Raw genomic sequence first — 25,992 nt, 5'->3', positions numbered from 1 at the left:
GGTAGGATCTGATTTAAAAGCAGGACGAAACGGCAAAAAAATACAAGGATACGACTGGAATTAACGGCATCAAAAGAAGATCCTAATACGTCACGTGCAAAAAATGTATTCGTCTCAAAGCATTGTTGTGCCCCGTTTTTCACACTTGGCACTTAGGTTACCGTTTTCATTTTAAGCTTTCAATCATTTCTTGTCCTTGCAAGACAGACCGTCGAAATTATGCATCATATTCGCCAGATATTTAATTCAACCGAGAACTTCACGAAAGATTGATCCCTGCATAAACATTTTATCTCAACAGCGGCACATCATTTTTCATCAAGCTTACCGGATCTCCGACAGTGGATCATCCGACCGCGAACATGATAGTCCTAACGGCATCGCACCTGATAATCGATATTCCGCACGTAGGTATGTTGCAAGCCGTTCGATCGTGAAAACGATAACATTTTATTGTCCCATATTAATGTTTAAAACATGAAAACATGAAAACAGCGGGGCGCACGTGCGCGACGTTACGGAATGGCTGATAAAAATGCAACCGCCATTTGAAATCAATCGTATTTACGAATCAATCGCCACTCATTAACCGTGCGGCCAAACAAGCCTTTCGAAATTAGCACGTGCACTTCATTCGCGATCGACGATCGTTATGATTTTTCCCGGGCGAAACACGGGCGATCGCGGCATCGATGTGCAACTTCATAAAATTCAATTACCACTCATATACCGACGAGCCGGTAAATTTAGATGATTGGAGCTTCGCTCGTTGATATTCATTAATATCAACGAGCGTTGAGTAAAATTTATTCCAGGTCCTTTTTTCTCTTCGCCATACATTAGCGTCGCGCAGGCCAGAGATTGCTGTCTGCGTAGCTTTAAATCTTCCGCGAAACAAATTTTCTACGAAATAAGTACTCCGTTCCAGTTTATATCACGTTGAAACATTTACGTTAAAATATATTTAGCATTTTCCAAAATGTGTAATTTAAATTTTAAAGATAGATCTTTTCATTTGCATTATTCATCAGTATTTTCGTTCTTAATATTTGATTGTAAATCTTATATAATGACATCGCGTTTTCATATTTGATTCATGAGATAACATCAAAAGTGCTAAAATACATGTCAATCATGAATACATTTATTCCTTCAATATATCTACTTTTGAAACTTTACGCCACATTTGCCAGGTTCTATTTTATGCATGAATATTGCAGAACTTCTCGACTTAAATTTTCGATGAAGAACATTACTGAAATTTTCTTGGAAATATATATGTATATGTATATATACACTTACGTTTTTGTTATTAATATCCCCGTTCGTTTCTATATCTTGAATATGATGCAAGAATGTGTGTATACGTTAAGAGCAAATAACAAATTGCCGATTCGCAAATTCAATCGGTCCTGAATCTTGCCTGTTCCCCCGATTCGACGACAATTCACGATTCGCTCAACGTTTACCGAGGTACATCGCGTTGTATGCCCAATAGTGGCACTATTGTTCTAACCGCCAATTATGAATATTCATGGAAGGTCCACGTGTCGTAAAGGCGCAGAGCGCGATGCAAAGCGCGGCCCCACACCATTGTGAAACTTACAATACATACGTATATGTATATCTCAGCATGAATATGCTTACAAATTGATCTTGCGCATTGAATCTCGCAGACTCGCTTTTTACAAGTCGTCACTGACTTGGGCTCTCACTTCTATTGTGATTAACCATTCAGTCAAATTCTCCGTATGTTGTCGTAAAACTCGTCACAATGATAAACTTTCTGTAATTCGCTTTTGCAATCTAATCGTCTTATCTACGTGCGATTATGTTCAAATGTTAATTTTATTTTCTGTGGAATAGCACAAAGATGTTTTATTGTTTTACGTTACATTTAGATGTAATTAATTGTAAAACATCGATTAGAGATGTACCAATTATTAGATTCCCTAATTAGATATATAACAAAGGAATTATTTAGATTCACGGTTGAGCTAAATTAATGATTATTTTAATAAATTGGCGCAATCTCTGCATTCGAATGTAATTATAATTATTAATACTAAATTCTCTTGACTGGAGATAATGTCGCGATCGAGTTTATTTACTTAATGTTGTTTTGAAAGAGAACTCTAGTAAGCATGTGAAGAGAATTTAAAAACAAATTAAAATTTCATAATATATTTCATAATGAATAGTCGAGTGAATAGCTCGTTTTCCCTTGTCTTCTTTATTATATTCTACGTATTAACATTTTTTAAATTGCGTAATGGACAAATACAGTTTAAGCATACATTTTCATTACATTGTATTTTCCACGGAAGTTTTATATTTTAATCAATTTTTTTACGACTGACATCGTACAAATATGGTTTGGTTATGGTTCGTAGAAAAGATAATTGAAAAATACATTGAAGTTTTTCGACCAAACATAATCCTATAAAACTCTTTCTCTCTCTTCCCTCTCTCTTTCTCTTCCCTCCCTCTCTACAAAAAAAGTGAAAATACACGAAGTGTAAAAACCGACAATTAATTCGTGTGATAAAAATAACATTTCTTCTTTTTTATCAGCAAAAAATGTCTTTGAACAAAGATTTTATTCGAAATTAAAAAAGATTATCATTTAGCTATAAAATAATTATTAATATGTATCAAAAAAAGAATAGAAGTAAGAATTGAATAATGTATTAAAGAAACAAAAAGAAAAGGCAATAAAAAAAGGAGATTGAATCGCTTAAATGTTTGTAGCCAAAGAAGAATAACCATATCAATAGTACGTGCATTTTTCAGATTATTTGAAGTTCACTAGAGTTCTCCCTCGCCTTTAAATCGCCGAGATTAAATCAACGTTTCGGCTTAAGCTCGACTCGCGCATAGACAAACATATATATATATCTTACCTTTGCACGGACAAAAACCTTTGCAGGAGATGTGGACGGAAGTATGGTGAATGCAATTGTGGTACTCGAGACGGCACGGCGAGCTGTACGTGCGATTGTCGCTTCCGCAGAGGAATGTAGGCTTCACCACGGGACATTCTTGGCACCTGTAACATAGGAAAAACACCAACGGATGGCTTTAAACTCGGACTCGGCTGTCGACAGACGCGTGTGTTCCTAAAGAGACCGGTTCGGCAAGTGAGAGACAAAGGACGAACTGCCGCGCCGGCCGGGCGCTCGCTCGCGAGAGAATATCGAAATTCGATGCTCTCTCGCGCGCCGTGCACCGTGCGCGCCGCTTGTGAATTTTGTTAAACGACGTGTCACTGGATATCGAGAACGGGCGAGGACGAGATGACGTAGGCTCTGTACTCGCCCTGTATACCTATAGTCCTGATATGAAGCTCATAAAATCTCTCGTAAAAATTTATGAACCCTCGTGGGAGACGATGCACTACGCCACTACGCAAACGCTTTATGCTGGGCTTTGCAGCTTTGTGGGCCGTTCTGGCCGAAGCTATCTCTCGACGACATGTCGTCGTTACAAATTGTCGGTTGTTTGTTTGCGAATGAAGGTTCGCTGTTCGGAGATAGCGAAGGGGTAGACGGAATTAATTATGTCGTGATTAACGTACGATGAAAGTCCAAGAACGTACAGTCGCGCATCGCGCAGTTCAGCGGAAAATAAAGATCAAAGGCATCGCTTTGCGCAGGAGAATACTAATCGGAATACTAGGACGGCGCTCTTGAAAGTCGCGACGAGAGGCTGGAAAAGTCTCTGGGTTTGCTCGCTCCTTCGGCGCGAAGCTGAATAATGAAAAGCCGAGGATGTGCCAAGGGGAGTCAATTACAGATATGGCTGGGTTTAATCTCCAGAATTGCTTGCCTGCTGCCGCCTAAGCGCGCCATTGTACATATTATTCCCGGCGTGCTCCCGCTTCGACTGACGTTTCACGGCTGCGTGCGCCCGCGTCTTGCCTTTTGTTCCCCGTTAATTCCGCGCGATACTGCGAGAGAATCTTCCGATTCCCTCACAAAAATCTCATTGATGAGGTAAATCTACGAATTTCCATCAAGAGAAAACGGAACGTTTCACCTGAAGGGTCCTGGAAATAGGGAGAGAATATAATACTCGGGGAACATTTTGAACGCAATTATAATCTTTACAAAATTGCAAAACTCGCGAGTGTTGCGCAACGATCGTCGAATATCGATCGAACGTTGTGTTTATCCCTGGCACTATCAGAATCAAATTTATCGGGATCAGGGTAGAAAAATCTCCCTCGTGTAGCTTACTTACATCCGCTGTTAATGAATTAACGCGTCAGGACTCGCTCGTTAGACACATTCCGGGTATGGACGAAGAAAGCTGCTTTGAAGCTCGTGCGTAAAATTAGCGAGAGTTTTTCGAACGGAGACTTCCCGCCTGTAAGTCAAGATGCGTGATATGATGGAGCGGATAAACTGGGGAAGCCGAGCCGGATAAACAGGGACAACCGAGATACGAGACTAACGTAGACAGTGGCGTCCGCTTCACCTTGTGATAAAGGAGTTAAACCGGCTTAATTACCACGTTACTCGGTTTAAACTAATTACGCGTTTGCGCACGACCACAAATTCTCGAAGGAGAACGTACCGACGCTATTGTGGTCGAATTCGCCTTGTCTTGCGGAGAGGATGGATGCCTGCCCCGCGGAATCTTCGTTGGCAGGAGGAGGGGAAGGGGGGACTTTCGCATTATGAGCCACATTACGTGTCGATATTAATCGCTCCATAATTCAATGGCAATTTTCAACGTGATGTCGTGGCCGCAACAATTGTCGACCGGCCGAGTTTTGCGGAAACGGAAATTCGGCTCGTATCGAATTAATTGTGAGGTTTATGCATGCTCGGAGTATCCATCGATGCGTGAAATAATTGCCGATCTGTGTGCTTAAATTTCATATTTTATAAACATATTGAGAGTGAGAGAATGAGAGAGAGAGAAATAGAGAGAAATAGACGTGACATGTATTCAGTAGAAAAAGAGCGAATAAATCTAAAAGATTAATGACGAAAGAAGAATGTATACGGAAAGAAAAAGAAAAGTTCAACGATCTGGTAGATTAAGTTTTTCCTAAATAAAATATGTTTTACCGCGTGTGTAATAATAATACCGAAAAATATGTGAACGTAATTCTCACGATTCAGTTCACAATTCACAGATGTAAATAAATTTCAGCGAGAGCGCTGCACGTATAGGTACCGTAGATTACGAAAAATTGTTAAACTCTTGAGAGAGATATTCAGAATCGAACGCGCGACAACCAAAATGGAAGCATATTGAAATTTAGTTTCCTCGACTCAGTAAACATGTAATCACGCTTAGTACTTGCACTGATAGACCGCTATTTATCGATCGTTAACTGGCATAGGTCGTTCCCCCCTCCGAGAAAAAGTTTTCAGTTAGATTTCGATTGCGTTCGATTTAGGGAGAGATGTCGATGGTCCTCTTCTTGCGGTGGGATATTCAGCGAGGGAACAAATCGCGTAACTGGAAAGGCGTGGCGGTGGTAATGCACATGCCAATCCACCTTTAATCCACCCTCTCTGTATTGGGAGACTTGGCCGCCCGGGCGAAGCCGCCTGTGAGAAGCTCGAAACTTTCGTCAGGTGGCACTTGAACTTTATCGTGTCTACTTTGGATGTTCAGGATAAACCATTACCTTCCTCTCTCGACGATACTTTCGTCAGAATCTAAATTCAACGATCGAAACAAGATCGCGCGGCGCTGCAGCGGACAGGATACAAAAAAGTTATTTCGAAAATGGAAAACGAACATTTCTGAGATGAAAATGTAGGGAGCATATAAAGCTTGACAAATTGGATGCTGGAGAATAGCGTTCCCTACTTTTGCGTGACGAGTTGCAGCTATTACAACGTGTAATTAAAAATTCATTGAAAATTAATATCGCAAGGCAGTGTTTAATTAATCGCCTGGGAAAGTTCCTCCCATATAATTCATCGTCGACGAAATGAAAACGTAGAGCACTTTACTCCGAGAAGTGCAGCAAGATATAATTAACCGACGCTGATTATACTGGTATTAATTAAATTGGATTCTCGTTTGGGCTTCGAATCAATTAAATGTACGGATTATTAAAAATAAAGGTTATTTTACCAATGTTAAATTATTTTGAAGCACGAGATTGACTTGTTTTACGAATATAATTTATAATTGCGACACTGTAATGCTCAACTCAGTTCTCGCAATTACTTTTTTTTAAGTTGTATAGTCTCTAGTGAGAAAAGATACGTGATAATGTTTACCTAAAATAACTTTGTTTAAAAGAAGACGTATTATTTCTACATTCGATTAAAGTCCAAAATAACACAAATAATACAGTAAATTATAAAATAAAGCCCACTTTAAATAATTTATAATCTCTATCAGAATTTAAAATAAAGTACCATTTATAATTTTATGCGCATAATACAAAAAACATTTTAAAATTTATACGCGCACGCGTACCAAAATATAAAATTAGAATTTTATCCTGAAATATGAGGCAAAATGTTTAACGTACTAAAATAACGCAAAATAAAAAAAAATCAATCTTAAACTGTTATAAACTTCCAAATTTATTGTAAAAATAAACTTGAAATAATTTATCTTTTATCTTTAAACAATATTTTTTCTGATCTCTATTATACCGACATATTTTCCGTTATTTATACCTATGACACACTTGGAACTCAGAAAAATTTAAATATAGGTTTTTGTTTAATTCGAGATAAATCTTCTTTTATATCTCCTAAAGAGCAAAAATTATCGACTTAAAATGGATGAAACATAAATATTAACTGACGAAAAATTATGTAAGAAAACGATCATTTTTATCTTTAGAAAGAGTGGTATTATCTTTCATCGCGGTAATTATAACAAGAAATATAATTTTATTCTCTAACCATTAGATATTTCTAACAAATAGACACTTAGAAATTTCTCAGTAGAATTAAAAATGAAACGAAAGCTCTCACGTTATTTCTCATAGTGTAGCGTGGTAGCTGATGCTATCGGCAAGTTAAGAACTTGAATCCCGGAGGTACAAATAAAACTTCCCTATCTGTCTCCGATCTCAAATGCGGTCGTCACTGATACGCGTAACACAGGTCGCACGCCGTCCAACGTTATCACACCATTGTCGCCATTCGCGATTTTTCCCTTGCCCCTCGTGCATTCCGACTGTCACGGCGATATTGCCGAGAAAACGGGGGGGAATCGAGGCACACGATGATGCGTAAGCAATGCCGAGAAAGGAAACAATCGCGGATCTTTCTTCGGTCTCGGTTCTGCTCGCGTATTTTCGCCGCGTACCGTTGCGTTCCCCGTCGCCGCGCTTATATACGCCCTCGAACTTTTGATTTACGCGGCCTCGATGGAATTCCATGAATGCGAAATGTAATCCCCTACACGGCCCCTCTCACGTCCCGCGTCCCTTTTCCCGGCCAGTTACCTCGGGCCATATCACCACCCCTCATCCAATGTGAAACTTTGCGTTTCAATCGTGCCCTCGAAGTAACAAACGACGGCAGCTGCCTACGGGAAATATATATTTTCAGCGAAAGGGTGGACGATTTATTTAGAGAGGAAGCGACTGGACATGAGCGGGCAGCACGGGGGAATCGGAATCTACGGGAATGCCCCCGTTCTCTCTCTCGCGGAAAATCCGTGGGAGTTACTATAAAATGAAAAACTGTTTATTACTCTCCAGACGATCCAACAATCTGCGAGCGCCAATAAGAATTTCAAGGAACATTCTTTGTAAGATGCGCAATATCGTTCAGCATAAAATGCTGAGACTAGCCTTAAACTATATCACTGACGAAATGCTATTGAAATAAATTGCAGTTTCTAACTTTCTGCAGTATCAAGTTGGATTTGATGTAATGCCTCGTAGTAATCTGACGTAATTCTTCAATCATTCAATTGATGCATGATTATACAAACTAACAAGGGTACGTTTGGAACTGTCCCTCACCGATTTTGATGAGCTTTGAATATGTTGTAGCTAAAAAATAACAGACACGTATTTTTTTTATTGGTTTTGCAGCATGTTTAGAGATTGAAACAACCCTTCGAAAAAAATTTCATATATTTGATTACGAGTGAATATCTCTGAAACCGTGAAATATATGAAAACATGTTTTAGATAAAAAGGTTATTAAGTCATCTCTGTAATCGTGCATTTAAATTCTTTTAAAGGTTATATTTTTGCAAAAATGACATTGAAGAGTACCTATATTAAAAAATATGAAATTTTTTTAAAAATCTAAATACAAGCTACAGAGATTCAAGATCGCTTAAACCGTAACCTTTTTGTCTAAAACATTTTTTCATATATCTCACAGTTTCAAAGATATTCACTCGTAATCAAATATATGGAATTTCATTCGAGGGGTTGTTTCAACCCCTAAACATGCTTCGAAACTGATATAAAAAAATACGTGTTTGTTATTTTTCGCTATTGCACAACATATTCAAAACCCATCAAAACTGGCGAGGAACAGTTTCAAACGTTCCCTTGTAAATATACATATATATTTGAAATTTCCATAAATTCCTTCAAATAGTAGAAATTCTTTGATTCATATTAGATCCGTTAATTAAGTTAAAATAAGGACAAAACGATTGATTTTCACTCATTAAGAAATAATTTCGACCGCGAAGGTATTCCTCCAGAATGCGTCGTAATTATATTTCTGTAATCGTTGAATGAGATGAACATGTACTTAAATATAAATTATTTATTAGAACTATGAAATTCTTTTCTTTACATTTTCTTCTATAATTAAATCTGTCCTGATGTTAAAAAAGATGATAAATTTAAGAATTTTTATTCCACAACAAACAAACACACAAACACACAACAGAAATATAGTAAAGTCTTTTCTAAAATAAATGATGTAATTTATTTAATATTATTGCAGAATGCATGGCGTTATTAGTGTTTATTTATTTGAATTACTGTGCTATGTTCTAAAATTTATGAGTTAGTATATATATTTATAAGACATATATATTTTTCACTTAGAACGTTCATTAATAACATTCTTCGAAATATTGCACATTAGACTTCTAGTATACTCGCATGTATACTTATTCTTTTCATGCGGTCATTCATTTATCTTATAAAAAAAGATTTACATTGTATTAAGATTTATATTGCACCATCACAAAACTCAATCTCGGTATTTCTGTTAAATTGCCTGTAGCAGAATCATTATTTTTTAATTATATTTTTAATAATAAATTATTTAACAAAAATGTTTTGTAATAAATTGTTCTGAAGCAGAATGTCGAGAGAAGCCTTTACGGGTACAATATATAAAACTTCTAAATAATGATATCCATTGCATAATGGAAATGTTGCGCAATGCGCAGTCACGTGTTTTATAATTCAAAGCCATTTACATTTTTACATGTATCAGTCTCAATAAATTGTTTGATATTGACATTCGAATTGCCTTTCTATAACAATCCGTCTCCCCCGACCCCCGACCCCCGTAAATATAAATTGTTACGCAACGCGCAATTAAAAAAATGTGGCTAACATCAATATTTCGAATGTCCAAATATATCGAAAGCTGCTATATAAAATATTTCATAAAATATATTAAAAATTCAGATTTTATCATCAGTTACAATGCGTTATCATAGTATAACGTATCTTTTCGTTAAAATTTTCGCTTTAACATCTCAAAAAGAGAAGAAGCTTCTATCATCGTTCTATAGATATTCTGTGCATGAAATACATGCAAGTACGAAATGAAGTACGAAATAAGTATATACATCCCAGAAATCGCACGTTATCTTTGAATAGCAACCTGAGAAAAGTACTATATTTTAATAATGTTTAAATAGTTGTCAATAAAAAATTATGCAATAGTTTTATTTAAAAATTATCACTTAAATTTGAATTAAATAAATAACAAAACAAACTGCAGCTAAAATTTTAACCAGAGTTTACTTTAGAACATTTTATATTAAAATTATCATGAAACGATATAGAGATATAAAAAGTCATTGAAAATATTTAAAATAAAATCTTCGGTATTCGTCCGCTTACGTATGTCTGTTGACACGCATTACGTTTTCAAAAAGTGCAATTGGCGTTTGTATAATTACGAATCGTGTTTTAAACAACCGTTAAAATTTAAGTTATTGAAATTAAAATTTGCTTTCAACAAATAGCAAAACATTCGGCTATATTAATATAATTATATTTAAAAAATCCTATATCATCACAGACTACAAATAAGGCAACAGAAGAAACAGATTATTTTTATACGTAATATATTTGTATTGTATATTTATGTAAATATATGCGTTTATATCGTATCTACTATATACACTGTTAAATTTGTAGTGTAAAATTATACTCAATAATATTGGAGTCATTTTTTACCATTCCTATATAGCCTGCTGCTACTGCTGCTACTAACTGTGTAAACTCTAAACGATGATAATAATGACAATAAAAAGTCAGCGAAAAAAGATCGCGTCAACTTTCCCACTATAAGGGAAATATATCGACCATAAATTGGCCAACGAGTCTGGAACCGAGAGTTAAACTTCCGCGGGACAGTCTGTACATCGACTTTAAAGCTTCCTTCGCAGGCCTGGCTCTTTGACGAAGACAAAGCGTCGGCTCGCGGCGCAACGTGGGAAAAGCTGACTCGCAAAAAGAATCCCGAGCGGGCGTACGGGCTGTCTTTGTCAGCGTACGACGATTTTTCTTGACGATCGACAGGAGGAGTCGCTGCTATTAACGACCCGCTGAACATCGCACACCGGAGATTGAAGCTCGTAATGAACGAGCCGACGCCGACGTCGCGACGACGACGGCGACGCCGCTCATAGGATCCATCGGGCATTTCCCGTTTTAATTGCAAGACCGTATACCCGGCACTGTTTGCTTATAATTAACGATACGCCAAAGCACTTTGCGAATTAAAACTTTTACCATCATCCTATTTCTCGCTTCGTCTCTCGTCTCGCTTCTGTTTCTCACTCTCTTCTTTTTCACGGATTCACTTATCGTATCCCCCGTATTCTCCACTTCCTCGCGCTCCTCAGCCGCGTAATCAGTTCTCGATACCATACCATACGCGAATCCGAGAGCGCGCGTACAGCGGAATCTATTTTTCAATTATTGGAAATTCCCGCGGATCGAATCGACGGGGAGAAGAAAGCGATGACAATGAAATTCTTGTCAGAATTAATCGATTGCTATCCCAGAAAGCGACGTGAAATTCAATCGTTTCTCTCAAACGTGAATCTCATCGTTGTGGCTCAATGACGGGTCCAATCCCGGTAAATATTTGTCCAGCTATTCTATTTATCAAAATTGTACATTTCATACAAATTCTGCGATCCAAAAATTCCTCTATAGAGATTTCACGATATTTAAACGATTATACCATGCACGTCACTTTCAATTTAGACATAAAGAAAGGAGAATATCCGTGAAAAAAGCAATCGCGGAAAATAAATTTATTAAAACGCAATTAATCTGGAATCCAGAAAATTTCTATAAATTTTAAACGGGATACGATTTATAGATAATGGCAGCGGAGCACTTGACGATTGTAAGTCCAAGTGCACAAACTTCATAATAATTCATATTAAGCTTCGGCTTAACATGAATGACTTGGACTTCGCGTTTTAATAAAAAAAGATTTTGTAGTTCAAACTTTGTAGTAGAACCCTAAGTTAAATTGTATATGCTATATACTTGTCTGTCTTCGCAAATACAAGAACTCCGATCTAGAATAGAGAAGTTTCCATCGTATGATTTGGATTCATGTATGTGTGTGTGCGTCGAAGTTACAAATCGAAATCGCTCGAAGATCTTTGCCTTTGGACAGCCGTATACTCCTGGCAGTAAAAAGACCCACGAACAGGAAGATCCGTGAGGAACGGACGGAACTATGTGACACACGTACGAAGGAGAGAGGAAGAAGGACATGGACTTAGTCAGACGGGAATCGTCAAAGCATATCGACTGCGCGACCAACGGCCAAATTTTGAATTAAACATGAGAAAGCAGCGGTCGCACGGCGCGCCGGTAGTAGAACGGAACACACGGTGGGTCGCTCGAGGCAAATGAGACGCGTTTCTACTTCATGTAAAATTCCGTCCTTGGTTACCGTGGCTGCAAACCAAATCCGATCTCATCGCCCGTAACGGCTATCGATAACGGCTTATGCAGACTCAAAAGAATCGACGTAAGCGTCGACGGCTTGTCCACCCTCCGGAAAAGCTTTCGGGAAAAACGGAAGAGCCCTCTAAACGTCGTGGCTCGTCATCAAAAATAGCGAGCACGATATTCGATTAGATATAGGAAATCGGAAAAAATTTGATTGAGGGATTAACGCCGAATAATTATTCGTTAACAAACGTCGCTCGAAGAAGGACCCCTCCGCTTCCTCGCCTCACTAATTACGACAAAGGCAAACGAGTGACGGCAGCTCGGGCAGCTGAGGCTCTCATCGCAAATAGAACAAGTGGCTGCCGCGCCTTTGAATGCGCGCTGCAAATTGCAGCCATCGAGTCGTGCGCTTCTTTCCGAAGGAAAAAAGATTACCACGGTGCAATCCGATTCCGAGCTTAGAGGCTAGATTGAAGACGACGGCGTTATATGAGTTGTACCGAAAGCCCTCAATCTTAATGACAGCTTCTTTAACCAATTCGTCGTCGACTTTTTCTCACCTGAAACACTAAGATATCAATAGCTTCTGTATTAAAACTAATTGAAAACGGAAAGATCTTCGCAAACGCTGGAGAGATACAATTGAATCTATTGTTCGCCACACAGTCTTGATGCTCTTTCTAAATGAAATTGATTTATTATTTTTAAGAAAAATTTTATTTTAAGATTTTGTTATTTAAAAGTTTTATATCGACTATCGAAAATTATAAAAACTTCTCTCTCTCGACCTTTTCCCTAAGAAAGATTTACTTCAAAAATTTAAAGATATTATTATTAAAAAATATGTATAAAAATCGTGATTCCACTAAAGATATGATGATAATAATAATAATAAACTAATAATTTTTATTAAAAAATCGTTTTTCCTAAAAAAGATTATTTCATAAATTTTTGTTAAAAAATTTATTACTAAAAAATGATATAAAATAATAATTCCATTAAAAATATAGTAGTGAACTAATTATTTTTATGAAAAATTCGAGGTCGCGTTTCTCTGAAGTATTTTTTTAAAGACCATATTTGATGAATAATCTCATTATTATATGGATAAAATAGAAAGCATTAATTTTTCGCAGTTGAATGGTAAAAAAAAAAGAGAAATTATCTGCCTGTTTTTTCGGGAAATATTTTCCGCTCGACCTTTCGAACACGACCTTTCATTTGGCAATTTCATGTAAAAAAAACCGAGGTTTGAATAAAATCGCACGATATGGCGTTAGAGTTAAATCGCGAGTGTAGAAAACATAATTGGGAAGCGGTACAATGACGCAGAAGAGTTCGTTAGAGAGTTAACAACGGCTTCTTGTCAATAGTGTTCCCATGCAATTTCTCACAAGATACTCGCGAAGTGAAGTTACCATGAGATCGGAGGCAACCTTCTACAATTTGCGAGAAATAAATTTTGATCTCGCAACTTCTCTGAACGTGATAAACACGCGGTGACCTCGCGCAAGCACTAAATAGACCGAAGACATACAAGAATTACCGGAAACACTTTAAGATGCAAGCTCGCGGGCGAATAATATTACTAAGACTCCGTTTCCGTCATAGTATGCAAATATTATGCGAAGACATAATTTCGGGAAACATTAATGTTGATAATATTTCGCGAACTGCTTGCCGCGACCTGAAATGCAAAACGACGTTGTCTTTCCGACGCCGGCGAAGTAACTTCAGATAGTGGAAATCGTAAAATTGTACAACGCGTAAGAAGAAAATGTCGGCATTCCTAGCCGCACCCGGAAATTTTCGATGCGTCGCGGAAGTATGATAATATTTTCGGATAATTGAAATCGGTATCTATTTTCCCGGATAAAAGTTTCGATACGTTTCTCGCGCGCGAGTCATCCCACGTGAAATACACCCACCGCATATTAAGAAAGTATTGCGTTGAAAAGTTTCTTTAGCGAAAAAAAAGAACTATCTAACTTTATCGAGACTATAAAACTCGAAAGCAAAAACCCCTTTCCTGTAACATTTTTAACCGTCTCTAACATGTTTTTAAATATGCAACTACGCTGCTGCAAAACATGTTGTAGGTATATTTCACGGACAGAAAATGCACCGCGTAATATTTTATGCATGCCCTCGTACAGGACTCTTTGATCCCAAAATTTAATACGTCGTTGTTCTATCCTATTTTAGCCAATTGTATTATAGTACGTTACGCTAGATCCTACATTATGATAATACGGGAATAATACAGAAAAGGAAGCTTCCGTAAGGAAGAATGTAAATGTAATGTTAAAGAAAGACACTGCGCTAGACAAATGAGGAAATATCAGGCGAGGATCGCGAGGCCGCAAAAGACAGTAATTTCGCGAAATTGTGTGACATTGTTTTGTGCGTCGGACATAATCTTTTACCATGCGTGACGAATTTCCGGAAAGCACAACCAAGTAAAAAAAAAAGGTAGTCAAGACGTTTCTTACCCTGCTGACTCGTGCAAATTTAAACAGGAAGAAACCTTCCGTCAAGCTTCGACTCGTTGCGACTCAACCTCCTCCCTCTCTCTCTCTCTCTCTCCCTCTACTTTTCTTCATGTCTTCCCCTTCAACGTTTTTATTCCCTAGGGAGAAGTATTAAACGTCTGCAGAGTTTTTATACCTACGTGTCGTTAACTCCTATTTGACGTTTGACGTACCAAAAACGAAAAGCAAATACGATGCCGAGGCAGCGTTATTACCAAATGAAATTTTTTTTCGCGGGATTATCACGAAGTTATGGAAATTAATGTACGTATTTGCCTGATAAAATTGAAGGTGACAAATGTTACTTTTGTGATATGTATAATACTAATGTGATGTTATTTATAATAATATTTAATTAGTATAATATTATTAAAAATCGCAGAAATATTTTTCAAATTTTTACTATTAATTGATCCGCTTTAAATAGCCGCGTTAAATGTCTTTTTGCATATCGACTTTCAGTACATTCCTAAATGCGCATCGAGTATGAGATAAAACTGAAGAATTTCAGGAGTTTAGTTTTGCAGAATAGATGCAAGTAGTAGGATACAAAATTTGTTACAAAATTCAATCAAAGGTACAATTTCTTCGTCAGTCGATGTCGCCTATGCAATTAGCCAGAAAAATGAATATACAAAAGTCATAAATTTCAAAAACTAACAGCAGGATATAAAATAATTTTTGTTTTCACAAACATAGCAGCTTATATGCCAACAAACATACAAATACAGGCGATTAGTTCATTACAACGAGCAACAGAAAAAGTACCAGTTGTAAATTGTCCTGAAGCAATGACGGTTCCACACAAAATCGGTAATTTTAATCATTATAATCATTATAATCTTTATTATGTACAAATTAATACAATTAGTTTTAGATATTACAATAGTATATACATCAGAGAATAATAATTACTAATTAATTAATTCTTTTGTGATGAAAAAGAAGCTAATTCGATAATACATTCCTTATAAGTTATAAAAGAGATTTGCGCTTGCAATTCCTGAACTAGTACTGAATTAAGCTCGTTTTAATAACGGCCGTCTGAAAGCGTAAAGACACGCGTCTTTGAAAATGCGATGACGGCGACAGTGTTTTCAATTTCGCGCTCGAGCGGCTTTATTCTCGAGGGAAAAGTGTTCGATCTCGCGCTCCTCCAAAGAGGACTTGCAAGGTCCATTTGACGCATCGTTTGACAAAGAGATAGAAAGAATTCTTCCCATTTCTATAGGAACGTCACTATCCTCGCAATTAATTATTTACCAGACTATCTGAGCGCAGCTATCAGTATAAATCTCCGAAGTCAATGAGCTTCTCTGGCTGGACGAAATTAACGCGCGATTTCCCTCGCACGATTTTTTACCTCTTAATCTCCAATCGAGACGAGTGCGCAGCAGAGATAACGTTTTCGTAAAATAAACTGTCGAAACCTGGGAGGGGGGGAGGGAAGTTACACGTCCGTTGTTTCTTTCGCCGTTTCTTTCGATACGCGCGGAATTCGCACAAATCCAAATGGAAGATCGAATTTCGAGCGAGAATTGTTCGATACAATAATCCTTCTCTCTATTACAATTCTATCGCAACGCACGCTTCTCGGGAAAAATTCCCTCCCACTTCGCCGTCTACGCGATACATATCGACACAAAAGGATTACATTGCAAAATGAAATTCTCAATTCCGCTCGGGGAATTTTCTTTTCACGGAAAAGCCGCGTTTAAAGTTTGTGGAGCTTGTGCGCACGAGCTGATAATGCCCGTTTGACGTGGCTTGCGAAATATAAACACGAGCTACGGCGCGTTTCCCGGGCTCAATGTTATTTTCAGAACTAATTTTTCCTGAAACTTCATCCGTCGTATTAAACAGAAGCGCGCGCGCGCGCAATGCGGCTTTTCCAAATGAAGTTTCCGAAACTATTCAAGAAACCGTCTACAGTCCGCATAAGGATCACGTCTTATTCTTACCGCTCGACTTCATGCTAATATTAATAATCTCACGTCTATGGCGTCTATTCAGAGTACCATCCAGAAGAACATTGTTAAAGTTTGGACCGTTCTTACAGGAAAAGTTTAAAATTCAGCAAGCTCACAGAAATATATATATTTATTTATTATCCATATTTTTTGGTTGACAGTAAAATTATAACAAAAATAAAATTTGAGATAAATAAATGAAAAAAATATTGCAATCTCAAAATTCAGAAGAATAAGATTTTTTGGATAGAGTTCGGAGTAATTTCGAGGCAAACAAATATATGGGCTTTGAGAAAACTTTATATTTTAATCGAGGGTTTAAAGCAACGAATCTGTGCAACGTGGATTAAACGAATAATGAAATCTGTTGTCACTTACTTTGACTCGTCCTGATCGTCGTCGTCATCCTCGGAATCAAAGAAGGCGTCGTCGTCGTCGGAATCGACCGATGTTTCGGCTCTCATCCGTCGCTGTTGAACCGCCCGAGATTTCGGAATTACTATGTCCCTGCAAATACATTTGCACAATCCAACGATTAGCCGCACTTAATTCAACGTAAAAAACTAATTAGTTTTAAATAAACGACTCCGCTTATTACTTGACAAAACTCATTTGTTTTGCAGTATGCCGCTACATATGCTTCTGTTTTGAGAATAAAAGATAATGGATCTATTCTATTTAGAGCACATAAAAGAGTAGCTCTGATATAAATAAACAATGTAGATTTTTAAATTACTGTTTAATCATCGGGAAAATATAGTAAGATATTGTCGAATATAAGACAAATGTAAAAATTTCTTCTGTAACTGTGTCGTGGATAATTAATAATGTTCTTGCTTCCGTGTCTCTCGTCCGATGTAAAATCTCATAATAAATTAATGAACAATAAAACAAGTTCTTTTTTTTGTGTAAGAAGTAAAATACGAGCTCGATGATGATCCAACTTCAAATTCTAATTGTTCTATCGGGCCTTGGGAACTTTTGCAAGAGCAATTCAGACGCGCCCGATTTGCATAGAACCTACTTTATTCGATGGATTAATGCTCGTTATGAAGTTTCGTGTCCTACAACCCTGCCGAGGCACCAGAGATACCACGCCCTAGAAATTACAGACGCGAAGCGTGAATTAGCTTTACGCAGGGCAAAAATTAAACGGCCATTACTCGAACTACGTTACCGAGCTAAACTCCCCGGTATTTAAGCGGCGGGCCATTCTAAATCCCGAGTTTCACTGACGTTCGTCATGTTGACATAGCACCCGCTTTAGCACAATGAAATGAAATACATCCGGGAATTTAGTGCTTTTCTGTTCTTGATTCGTTGCTGAAGAGATTGCGTTAACTTGGGTAGATACAGTTTCTTGTTTCATCGTCGTGTTATTACTTTATCTGCCCGCGGCTGCGAGGCGATGTAATTGCATTTACGGCGGCGAGTCTGTTATCAAAAGCAATCCTTCGTGATTATTTAACGTGGCGGTCACTATACCTTTGCGCCTTGAGAAAGCCAGGATGCTTTCATAGAAAAAAGACATTCAGCTATGTCAAATTTCTAAGTTTCCAAAATTACGTTAACCACAATATTTTTTATCTAAACACTGATATACAATGTGTATATATGTGTATATAAATTTCAGAAATGTTATCCCAGGAATTGTTCATTTAATATTTATCCATCATTTACGATTAAAAAGAAATATATTTTGCACAGAAAAAATTTGCAAAATTATAATCAACACTCACGTTCGCGTGCCTGTCTTAACCAAATGTCTAAACCACAAAGCAAAACTTATAATAAAACTTGTTTCCATTAAATTAACTAATACAATGCATAACTTGAGAATTCTTAAAATTATATTATATTATAACATACTTTTTTCAATAATATTCTTGTCGTATATAGATTATGGCATTATTTAAAAAATTATTTAATTATACCTCTAATATTACATCTAAATCGTTGGCAGATTGTTTAGGTATAACCTCCTCCTCCCCCTTCGCAACATATCAAGAATTCAATCGAACGCGGAAGCAGGATCAATGCACGAAAGTGAAACTCACTTGGATCGATCACCAGCGCGCATGGCTGGTGAAATTAATCCCGAACAGGGGCATCGATTTATCAAGGCAAGCCCATCGGGCTACTTAGCTGTTAATGACGCATTAAGGTCATTTAATGTCGTACGGGTGCTTCAAGATGAATACCGCCGATCGAGGTATCTGTACGTGGGATATGTATGCGCGCATACATCGTCCGTGGAAATGTCCAATTACAGTTAATTGGCAATAAGCACCGCATGGGGAATCAATGATCACCGGGACGGTTTCAGTCGATCGGTGGTTTAATGCTGTTTTGCGGCGATACGATATCGTCGTCAATATTGGCGCTGCTTAATGCCAACATCGGCGGCGTACAAACGCCAAGAATTTCGATTATTCGGCCCCGTGAAAATTAACGCGCTACGAGATCGACGTGGGAAAAGTGAGAGAAAAAATTTTGGAAGATCGCTATCTAGCCGCGAGTAAAACATCGACCGACAATTTGCGCATTATCGTTGTTTGGGACGAGCAAATTTGGCTCAACGCACCACACGAGAATCTTTCAAGAAATTGGTTAGGTATCGGTGCCAAGTAAATATAACCGAAGATTTAGATAAAGACTTCAGTTTAGCGTATAAAAGGTAAATAATACACTAAATGCAAACTTCGAAACGCAATATCAGAAATCATGTTGAATAAGCTAGTAGTGCGAGTACATTCGAATGCATTGCACGTATTGCATTTAAATTTTATACCAACAGATTGTCTTATCTTTGTCAGATTGTATCGCGTTACATATCCTTATTGAGGTATGATGATAAAAATTAAATTAATAATTTCTTAAATAAGACCTGAAATACATATCCTCATGTTTATATAGTACAATGTTAATTATTTGCGTTCATTTTCATAATTTCGTCGTTAGGAGTTTTCAGGGATTGTCTTACCATAAGCGGTTCTGATATTGCACTATATCAAGATTTTTATCCTTAATTTTGTATATTTATTTCTTCTTATATATAGAAATATTGATAGCTTATTAGAGAGAGGGAAAAGGGGAGAGATTCAAACATTCGCAGGAAGGAACACTTAACAACATTAATTAGTCTGACCGTAAGCGTCTTATCTTAAAACATCATTTCGCTCAAAATTATGGAAATAAATAAATTCAATACTTACCCTGATTTGTGAAGTTCCTTCTTTGAGACGCAGACGGCCGTGAACGTGTCCTCCAAAAGGCAGAGTTCCTTCTTCTTACAGTTGAGTGGGCGACACAGCTCGCCTGAAACAGATAAAAATTGATTTTAAACTCTAATATTATAAACAACAATATACTTTATCTATTATTAATTATTCTACAGAGATAAAAGAATCAAATTTATACATTTCGGAACCTATTATAACGAACAAAATAATAATTGCTCACATCATTTTACAAGATTTGAAGAGAAAGGTGTTAGAGATTATTGAGGTTTCTTTACCTTTTTATACTTTAGATATATTTAGATTATTGATGATATTGCTATTGTAGTTCCCCCCTAGCTTAGTCAATAATTTACTTCAATTCTTTCCATCCTCGGATTCAATTCAAATAAAATGTTTTTTATACTGCAGTTATTTGAAAATTTAGAAAAATTCATTATCTTCTATTGCGCCAATTTAATACCTAGTTATAGAAATGGGATCCGTTTTAATGTAATGTCGAAAGCAATCACTTCGTGATAAAATCAATATTGCTTTATCTCGTCTTATTATTAGTTTTGTCGGATAATTCTCTCTTCTCAAAGCAGGAGATCTCTTCTACTTTTCTTTCATTCGTCATTCTTTTTTTGGCATTATTTGACTATTATTCATCATAAAAAATGTCTGAAAGAATAAATTACATGAATAATCCAATACCTTGGACCTTTCTTAAGCTATTGCATTATTGATTTTTAATGCACTAAAAAAAAAATTTGTTAATCCTAAAAAATATTTTGTTCGATACGTTCAACTAAACATTTAGGTTAGTTAACTAAACATGCATTAGTTGAATTAATTAATTCTTGATTAAAGAAACTAAATAAATTGTTGAAACAACTAATGTTTAGTTAAACGTATCGGACTAAATATTTTTTGGGATTAACAATTTTTTTTTCTCAATGTAGTATTCTATAATATAGAATAATATAGAATAGAATTTCTATATCTTCAAACAAATTTTCTTTTCCTAGTAATTTTTGGAGAAACTTTAAGATTATCTTTTAAAAACATTCAATTTGAAATAATCAAACTATTTGAGTTTTTGCAAAACTTAGCATTATGAATTCACGAGTTAATTACATCGATGATCGCTGACCTCTTTCCATCAGTGACAAATCAAAAGAGCGTTTTATCTCGAAGAAGAATAAATAAATAAAAATCGCCGCGTTTTACAATTATTTCTCTGAGCTAAACGAGCGCGATGATAATTCGTCGTTACGGTTTATTCGCTTGCAATAAAGGAAAGTCGTGATAATTATGACGAGACCGATCGCGGTCGCATCGCGTTAATCAGATGGATTTTCTATCCGCGAACCGAAATGAAATGCATAGACTCGCCGTGAATGTACGTCGACATTCGTCGTGTGCGCTCTGAGCATTTTCATTCGTCTGGAAATCACCGACAAGCGATATTGGTCGTTCGAGGGAGCGTACTTCTATATCTACTGCATCCAATCGCCGAATCAGATCTTCCTCTTCTCCATTAACTCGTCCGGAACCAAGCACATCGCCGGTGTCTTCTCTTCGTCCGCAGTCCTCGCAATCAATAAAACGATACCCCACTTCAACCTACCGCTCTTTAACATATGGCAACCGAAAAACAAGTACGCTAGCGTAGAGCCACAGCTTGCAGGACCGCGTGTATTACACCTGATAACGTACTTCTTACCTCGAAAAGCTTTAACATCTTTTTAAGAAAATATTACTTACTTTAATAGTTTTATTTCGTAAGTAAACTTTATGTCCCTTGTATGACTTTAAATATATTTTTGTAACTATAATATGATATAAATTATCATCAAATATTCCTAAAGTTTTATTCATTTCAAATTGATCAATAATAATTTAAATTATTATAAAAATTTAATCAGAAACAAAAAAATAATGACCCTTTTCATCAAGTTTCAAGTAAATAAATTTATATATATTTATCTAAATAAATAATAAATTATTACATAATCTAAATCTCGTTTATATATGTAGTATCTAAATATTTTTTGGAAAATTGTAAATATTTTAAAATCACAAACTATTAATTTAAGACTGATGATTGCGCATTGTAACAATCTCAAAACTTAAAATTTTGCGACATTTATAAATATATAATTCTTCCCTGATTGTAAACTATTCGACCTTTTATTCAAGCTTGGCAGAAATATAACTAGTCAACATATAAAATAGAAATTAATTGTGATAGAAAATAACATATACTCTGTTTACGTAGTAAAGTAATTATTTCTTGCTTGACATTGTCATACGCATGTTGCTTGCTCCCATTTGCAAATGCACAAGAAAGTCATTGCAATTTGGAAAATGCACGACGACGGAAATAAGAAATAAATGAGCATTTGACGACAAAAGCGAGTTTTCGCGTTAAAAACTGGCTAATGTCCAGTTAAAGTTGCCAGCTTTTTTGTGCTGCACTGTAATACAATATTGTAAAGAACTGTAAAGAGAGAATTTCGTTAGAGAAAAAGTTACAATGTAATGAGTTTGTGAAATCAAAAGACATTGTATTGCAAATTCTGACATTTAAACTGTTTTATAAAGCATAATTTTATATTCCTTTTTAGGAAATAAAAATAAACCCTATACGTACATGATAATATAACATAACATTATTTGTCCCAAAAATAATATACTTTTTAAAGACAATTAATTGACCTGGTTCACATTAAGAGCAGGTATCGTATCAAGCATACAATAATTAATTAAATGTGATACACTGTACTGAAATTTTGCTAGAAATATGATAATTACAATTCAGGGGTAGTACAGACACGATAGTTACATTAACGTTATTATTGCTAAAATAATCGCGCGATTCAAACTAACTAAACTATGCGCGTGTGCATAGTTACCAAATGGAAATAACTCTTTGGTACATTCAATTTAGTCACTTCGCTTTTATGTAATTAATTGTAAGTTCACTCGCGAGCTTATTATTATATTACTTATATTATTACATCGCTATGACGTAAACAACATTATGAATACTATTATAAACTCATGAAAGTTCGTTTGCAATATTCACTTCCGTACGAATTATGAATATTTACGAAGATCTTCATAAGCATTTAGGAATATCTCGTAGCGTGCAAATGTCGCGTAAAATCGCTCAATATTTCTTCTCACTGAGCCAGCATACAGCATCCGTGGTGTAAAACAACCCGGCGCGCCCCGAGACAGAAAACGGTCTTCTGTTTAGTAGATAAAAGAGGAACCCCATTCTATTCCGCACGTTAAAGATTTCAAAATATCCAATTAAAAGTTTCTCCTATGACGTGAAGCTTGTCTCCCGGCGCGGTAGAAGTAATATCGCGCAAACGGGAAATTCCATCGGGTCGAAATTAAAGTCGACCGTACATGAATTAAGAAGACTTGGACTGTCTCCTGACGGCTTAATTTCGCAGGATTACATGAGAAAGGAGAAGGTTTGCTGTGCATATATATATATATATATACATATAATATATATACTTATAATATACATATATAGCTTCCCCTATATACAATATATGCATATATATACAAGACCTGCCACGTTTCCGCTCGTCGCGTATAACTGAAAACTTTCTCGTAGATCGAGGAAGGACGAAGATATTACGTCCCTCGCAGCCACGTTCCTTGCGTATTGTTTGGAACGATGCGCGATAAGATCCCACATACTACAAAAACGCATCCAGACCAAGTTGGCAAGGAAAACAACGATCACGAATGGCCATGAACTAATGCAGCACGCTCCGTTTTCTTTAATGCACTGATAAAAAATCTAACAAACATCGACGTAAATTCACGCTCATTGAAGCAAATTGATCATTCATGTTTGTTCGCGCTCGCTTGCTCAAGCTGAATCCAGCATATCGTCCGCGCGAATCCCACCTAATGGACTGAATGTTACGCATCGTGGTCCTCGATCGTCTCGTGATAGAAAGACGCTGTCGAGAAACGCGACTCGGGAGTGTTTTCACGCGAGACTTCGAGCCGAGAAGCGGATAGACGTCACGTCGGAGGAGGCATTCGGTTTTCGACAAGAGGAGAGCAGACGTAAGAGAGTATTCGGTAAGCATCCGCCGGCCGTAATTCGAGCGGTTCTTCTGAGCCGGATCGAACCAATCCGCCGAGCGTAACTCCGGATTTCGCGGCAGTAAAGTCGAGAGTTTCGTATATGGCGGGCGGCTTTCTAGCTGGTTGAGAAAAATATTTAAGATACTCCGAGGTGGAGCGAGAGGCTGCGTCTCCCGTTAAAAGATTGCGCGGTTACGAAGGTCTCTTGAATTCACGCATACAAAAATTTTGACGTTTACCATAAATCTTCACGTTAAGCCACTAAAATTGAGAATTATTGCAAAATAGGATATACCCGTAAGTCTCGAAAAGAAAAATATTAAAAAACGTGGTCGCTGCGATTGCATAAAATTTCCAGAATATGGATACCATATTTAAAATAGCAACTATATTTCGTGTACTACTATGTAACATTTTAGCAAAATTTGCGGAGCTACAATTTTGTTGAAATGTAAAAAAGCAAGAAAGATTGCTGCATACATTTAACGATCTGTATTATTAGATTATGAAATATTCTGCGAGTATGTATTTCTGGCAATATGGCTGAATTGCCGTTGTATAATTACGTCGAAAAAGTGCTCGCAAAAATATTAAAAAAGTTAGTCAGAATTTTTTAAAATACGATATTTAATATTATAAATCATTTTACTGTCTACGCAAGTTGACATGTATTTTATTTCATAAAAAAAAAATACTTTTAAGTTTCTTTGAAAAGACTGCAATAAAAAATTTCTTTTCTTGTTCATATTTCCCTGTCCATATTACGTGTCAAAAACGCAGTAGAACACAAAGAGTCGCGAAAAATGAAATTCTATATTAAAAAGCAGAAACATCAATATGCGAGAATACTCGCGCGAATAAAAATAGTAAAGTTTAGCGGTGAAGGCGTTAAGGACGTAACGCGATCCTCACGTCGTCCTCTGTTTGTTATGCTCGACAAAATGATAAAGTTCTCTCGAATAGTTAGAAAAAGTTGCCTCGCAAAAGAGAAGACAGGAGAACACAACTGTGAATCGTCTCGAGTAACGGCACGACGGTTTTGCGTGTAAGTATAACAGAAGTTGCGTAGAGCCGGAGAAACGTTCCTTGTTTCCCCAGCTGCAAACGTTGATTACACGGTAAAGCGAGAAAGAGACATATAAGTGGGCGGAGTGCGGAGAAGAAAAAGGACAAGATTTGCGCGGCGGCAGTATGACGAACGTCAGGTGGCACGAGAGAGAGAACGGAATATATTATAATTGCAGAAAGGACCGGATCTCAAGACTTCTTGGCTCGCTTGCTCGTTCGCTCGACGGGCGCGCTAATTTACTCGGAGCTATTCCCTCTGGTCGCCGCCGCGCCGCAGCCGCCGCGGGTGTGGCCCATTTTTGTTTCAAAAGTTCATAAAAGATGGTTGGAAATCCACTTTGCCGCGGTGCGGCGCGGCGGCCAGCGTTGTCGCGTTAACGGCTAACTTTCGCTATTATCGTATCGTAATCGCTGATACAGTTAATTCGGCTAGACGATAAGGGAAGGGGAAGCGCGCGGAGAAGCGGAGAAGCGCGGAGGAGCTCCTCCGGTTCCTCGTTTACCTTCTTCCTCCGGCGAATAGCCCGAGTCTCCTAAATTACCTTGAGACCGCCGCGGGAGTTCTTTCTGTGCCTCGAGCAGGATTTACGAGGGCGTTCGACGCTCGTCGTGGGAGAGGGGGGGGGAGAAGAGGAGCGAGAAAGAGAGAGACGGCTGATCCTCTCACCATCTATTACCAGCACCGTCGCCACGAGGGATCCGCGGATACCATAAATCGCGTATCTATCGTACGGTGCCGAGGGCGGCGGCGCGCGCGACTCGGCGATATTACAACGTGAATTATACGGCGTACATTACAATACGATTGCGATTACGCGACACAATGCGCCCTCGGAACCGGCGCGGGCGGGCTATAGCAGAGCGGCTACTCGAATCGGACGTCTCGGCGCGGGATCGATCGGTCGATCCGTACCCGCGTGTATTTCGGGAACGGAATAATG

General features: G+C 37.3%; 1 protein-coding gene across 1 annotated transcript in view; it reads right to left on the bottom strand.

Moving 5' to 3' along the window:
* LOC112460430 (proteoglycan Cow) overlaps positions 1 to 25,992 on the bottom strand; it is a 110,984-nt gene that overhangs the window by 22,423 nt on the left and 62,569 nt on the right. The window contains exons 3-5 of the mRNA XM_025025092.1: positions 19,853 to 19,955; positions 17,016 to 17,144; positions 2,904 to 3,049 (exon numbers count right to left, since the gene is read on the bottom strand). Of these exons, the coding sequence (XP_024880860.1) occupies positions 2,904 to 3,049; positions 17,016 to 17,144; positions 19,853 to 19,955 (378 nt within the window). The remainder of the gene's footprint in view (positions 1 to 2,903; positions 3,050 to 17,015; positions 17,145 to 19,852; positions 19,956 to 25,992) is intronic.

This window comes from Temnothorax curvispinosus, unplaced genomic scaffold (genome assembly GCF_003070985.1).
Source record: "Temnothorax curvispinosus isolate PA1 unplaced genomic scaffold, ASM307098v1 QBEX01001170.1, whole genome shotgun sequence".
Taxonomy (NCBI): domain Eukaryota; kingdom Metazoa; phylum Arthropoda; class Insecta; order Hymenoptera; family Formicidae; genus Temnothorax; species Temnothorax curvispinosus.
The sequence above is the reverse complement of the archived record's forward strand: the minus strand, read 5'-3'. Positions and strand labels throughout refer to the sequence as shown.